The sequence below is a fragment of the Nansenia antarctica genome, assembly GCF_963989245.1.
Source record: "Nansenia antarctica genome assembly, chromosome: 3".
NCBI lineage: Eukaryota > Metazoa > Chordata > Actinopteri > Argentiniformes > Microstomatidae > Nansenia > Nansenia antarctica.
In genome coordinates, this window is record NC_137688.1 from 15,354,569 (window position 1) to 15,359,568 (window position 5,000).

The window sequence follows — 5,000 nt, forward strand, 5'->3', positions numbered from 1 at the left end:
ATTGTGGTTGTTTTGATCTACTGTAGGCCTACAACCCAACTCATTGAACAAAGAGGTTGACTAGCCTTTCACGATGACATCTGATTTACACAGGCATTTTTAGGTGACATTTTAACAACATGGACGCGTCTATCTCTCCTCCAATCAGTATTTCAGGATTGCTGTAACCGTCTAAGGCCATGCGCATTTGTGTAGTGAGTTGAAGTAATAGCCCTGGAGATATAAATCAGCCCCAGCTCCAGCCCCAGGCCCATCTCCATCCCAGCCCAGCCTTAGCCTAAGGCCAGCTCTAGGCCCAGGCCATCTCAGCCTAGCTCCTTTAGCCAGAAGAACAACTGTCCCGGTTCACCCAACACGACCGTGGGAGAGCTTGAGTACACAGAGACAGAGGTCCAAATGCACAACAGCAGATTGTCAATTAATCCTCAGAGAGTATTATTCTTAATGTGAGCATCATTCGAGCTATTTTGGGCTGTCAGCTGGCAGTCTTTGTGCTCTTCGACTGTCCTTGACCCAGACGAGGTTCATAGCTTGTCATACGCACATTCATCTGAGTTCTGGGTTCATCCTCCAAATAGGACCATCCACTTTAACCCTTGTTATTCAGCCACTTGATCTTACTGTGATAACTGTTCCTACGTCACCTTTTTAAAAATGTGTTTTTAGGGCATTTCTGCTTTATTGGGATAGAGACAGTAGAGATTGACTGGAAGGATGGGTGAGAGAGAGGAGGGATGACATGCAGGATAGGTTGATGGCCGGAAACAAACGCTGGGATTAGGTGGCATGCATGCGCCTTAGTGAGCTACGCCACCCAGGTGTCCCGGCAAACACACTCTTGAGCTACTTGAGAGTGAGAACTTGAGACTTGAGAACTTATGTTGAGTGAAAGAACCAAAACGATTGGAGTTTGTCCCCAGAGAGGGTTTTGGTTGCACTCCAAGCAACCTTGTGTCAAACATGGCTGGAATGTACTGCATACGGTTAGTTTGATACTAGTGTGCTGCAGTACTGTTCCAGAGAGAGTCCCCTGTCTGGGGTTGAGAGACATGTATGAAGCCTCTTGTTCAATGCCCGACATGTCACACGGACATCGTTGTCATAGTAGAAGTCAGAGGATGGGATGCATGTCATGGAATAAGGAATCACACATTATTTGATTCCATTCCTTATTCCATTCCATGCATTACAATGAGCCCGTCCTCCGATATCTCCCTCCTCCCCCAGATGGCCAACCCTGTCCAGTAGTATTATGGGATGACTCCCTCGTCTCTGGGGGCGACGACGGTGATGCAGCGGACCGATCCATTGTGCAGCTAACATGGGGGGAGTACCAGTGGTCTCTCAAACAGAGGTGCTGGTTGAAGAACGTCACCCCCAAACCTGATGCAGGCTGCTTCCCCATACACCACTATGAATGGAGCAAGCTGGCCCTGTTTGATTTCCTGTTGCAGGTAGGCCTCCACTCCATTCCACTCCATTCCATTCCATTCCATTCCATTCCATTCCATCCCATTCCATCTCATTCCATTTAATTTAGATTCATACAATGTCTTCTCATTGACTACAGTAGCCTCTACATTACAAATGGTTATGTTACATTACATTACATTTTGGCAGTTAGCAGGCGCCTTTATCCAAAGCGACTTACAACAAATACATTCTACAGTCTATCCATCAGTCATTGTAAGAACTATGGCCTCACACAATTATCGATTCACCCTGATCACATTAGGGTTTGATTGAATAAAAACATTCAAATGTTAGTGATTCAATTCAATGTGTTCTCAAAATGGAGGAAGGTTCATCGAGGTCAATGATGATCAAATCACGACTTAACTTGAATGTGACTCCATTCTAGGCATACACTATGAGAGTACCTTTCAGAGATCACATTTATTTTTTATTTAATCAAAATTAAATGAGTCAGATCTTTACCAAATCTTCCTTCTTTTTCTCTCACACTTTTTCCAAAATGTTTCACTTTTTATTTCCACATTTTTTATTTCCACACTTTTTTGTTTTTATTTTATTTTCTCTCTGTCCTGTTCAGATCTTCCACCGGTTGGACTGGAGCTGCTGTGGGTTCCGGCCCCGTTCAGAGGATGTGTGTGTGGAGATGGACCACCATTCCCAGTGTAGCGACAAGGACAGTGTAGCGCTGGCTAACATCATCCACAGAGGTCGCGACCCCAGGCACCTGATCTTCACTGACAACAAGGGATTCTTCGACCGTGATGAGGACAACCTCGACTTTAAACTTCTGGAGGGGATCAAAGAGTGAGTAACATTGAACACTTCAAGTCACATTGAAATGTACTCATAGTGAATTAAGCATCTATTGTTCACTAATTATACTGTATAATTCAATAGAATACATTGATATTTCAATAACAATATTACTGGCAAGGCAAGGCAAGGCAAGTTTATTTGTATAGCACATTTCATACAACAGGGGCAATTCAAAGTGCTTTACATACAATATTTAAAGTAAATAGATAAAACATTTAATAAGACAATAGTTAATGGAAAAAAGACATTGATAGAAGTGTTTGTGTTTAATCATAACTGCTGCAAAACATGAAGGTTTTTAGCTTAGATTTAAATATTTTAAGGGTTTGGGCCTGTTTGATTTCTTCAGGGAGTTTGTTCCAGGAGCATGCAGCAGCGTGACTGAAAGCTGCTGCACCGTGTTTATTTTTTACTCTTGGAATGATTAGCTGATTAGCCTCAGCTGACCTTAGCTGACCTTAGGGACCTTGCGGGAACTGTGTTATGTTACTGTATTATGCTCAAATCAAAGCGCCTGAAACTAGCTATTGACAGGGGATAATATTGTTTAGACCAAAACAATATTAGGGTTAGGGTTAACAACATTACTGTGTTATGTTTTCATAATAAGACTGTCCATTATGGATAACGTATGAAAGAAAGTTTGAGCCAACAATCACCTTTCAGCCAACAATCTGCCAACCATATTATACAGTAGGCCTACTGTAACTTGAAACGCACAGACCTGAAAGTCAAACATGAATTTAATTCAGCAATAATTCAACACAAATGTCCATTTCAACTGCTGGTACTAGCAAGGTGTACCTAATGAAGTGGCCGGTGAGTGTAGGTTTGAGACTCAAACGCACCACATTCTAACATGTAACTGCAGAAAGCATGCATGTGTTATGAAGTATATTATATGTGGAATGACAGTTCCCCCCACCCTCCCCCCACTACGGGCAGTGGGATCCCCCGCACAGACATTCCGAGCATTTCATCTTGTTATCAATAAATCAGTGGAACATACCACTGAGAGGCACAGCGGGAGGGGGGATTCGGGGGTCTCTGATCTGGCATTGACTGTTGTCACCTCTCCTGTTACACGGGTTGTTGTGATCTTTACGTCAAAGCTCAAACCTTTCTCCTGGCTGTGATTGGGCATGTGTGTGTGTGTGTGTATCTGGCACATCAGATACGAATCACAAAGCCTGTAGATTATATCACATTACTGTGGTAACTAACTTAAGAACACACGTGCAACTTAACTTCTCATACACGTGTTTAATACCATTCCATTCCATGCGTTACAATGAGCCCATCCTCCGATTTCTACCTGTGTGTGTGTGTGCCACGAAGCAAAACTGTTCATATTCATATCTCCCATTTTCATCATCTCTAGCACCGAAGCAGTGTCTACACATCCCTCCTAAACACCTCCTTATCCCCGCTACCCCTCTGTACAGTTTCTCTACTATAACAAAAATAAATAAAAAATAATCTTCCTTCATCTGCCAGTGGCCCCTGGTCCTAGCATAGATTTATTTTTCTCACGATGACTGGTGGATAGATGATTCCTTACTTAGACAAGTGTATTTTTTAAATGGATGTAGGCGTCTGCTAAATGCCAAAAATATAAATGTAACTGTAAATGGGTTCAAACGGTCACTAATGGCTGTGATGACTGATGACTGATGACATCAATTGCAGCGATGTCACACCGTTTATTAAACGGATTACCTCGTATCCTGTTACGTAGACGACCCCGACCCTGGCTAATTGACTTTGGCCTGGGTTGACCTCATCCTGCTGACCATCCATGTCTTCCCCGTCTCTCCTCCCCAGGCTCCCGGAGCAGGCGGTGGGGGTGCTGCGCAGCCAGCGGCTGAGGGAAAGGCTGCTGCAGTCCCTGTTCCTGGACCAGGTGTACTGGGAGAGCCAGGGGGGGCGCCAGGGCATCGAGAAGCTCATCGACGTCATCCAGAGGCGGGCGGTCGTCCTGCTCACCTACGTCAATGCCCACGGGGTCAAAGTGGTCCCCATGAACGTGTGAACGTAGTCATCGCCGCTCTGTACGCGTGAATGTGTGACGTCATCTCTGTACACATGGTGGACGCTGATCCATCAACACCATACCCATGAACGTGTGACAACATCACCGTTGGGGCTGATGGGAAGGTGGAGGACCTTGAGGAATACGGCAGGTATTCAAGCAAACCCGCACAACGGAAGAAACCGCTGTACCGCGGTTACCACGGTAACAACACTGTTTCAAACCCACGTTGAGTCTCTCTCCCCTAAAAACTAAACACACGACTTCCATTCCTCAAAGCCCTCATGTCATTTAGAAATTACTTACACCCGACGTCTGTGTTTCGTGTGGCGCATGCGCATGGGATAAACGATGTCTGCATTTTAATCTAATTTACTGACATTCCCCCGGATATGATGTCATGGCTCTGTGAAGATCCGCTTCATGAACAACAACCATTGGTTAGTTCTCGAACATTATTTCCATACTTTTTGTAGCTGAAAAAAGGGGAGGGAGAAAACAAACTCACCCCAAATGTTGATTCGCGTTATTTTATTAAGTTATTTGCGGTGGAATTTCTATGGACATTTTTACGGACATCACCGATTCGCACGGGATTTAGAACACAGACGACCTCCGTAATTATTACAAATTACCAGAGGTCCCCAGATAATATGAATCCCGTCTGAATAGGGCT

The 5,000-nt window shown here is 44.3% G+C and overlaps 1 protein-coding gene across 1 annotated transcript in view; it reads left to right on the top strand.

Annotated features, from left to right (window-relative positions):
* gask1b (golgi associated kinase 1B) overlaps positions 1-4,324 on the top strand; it is a gene marked incomplete at both ends in the record, with an annotated part of 5,441 nt that extends 1,117 nt beyond the window's left edge. The window contains 3 exons of the mRNA XM_080526964.1: positions 1,228-1,454; positions 2,054-2,280; positions 4,117-4,324. Coding sequence (XP_080383090.1) covers positions 1,228-1,454; positions 2,054-2,280; positions 4,117-4,324 — 662 coding nt within the window. The remainder of the gene's footprint in view (positions 1-1,227; positions 1,455-2,053; positions 2,281-4,116) is intronic.
* Between the last annotated feature and the right edge of the window lie 676 nt (positions 4,325-5,000).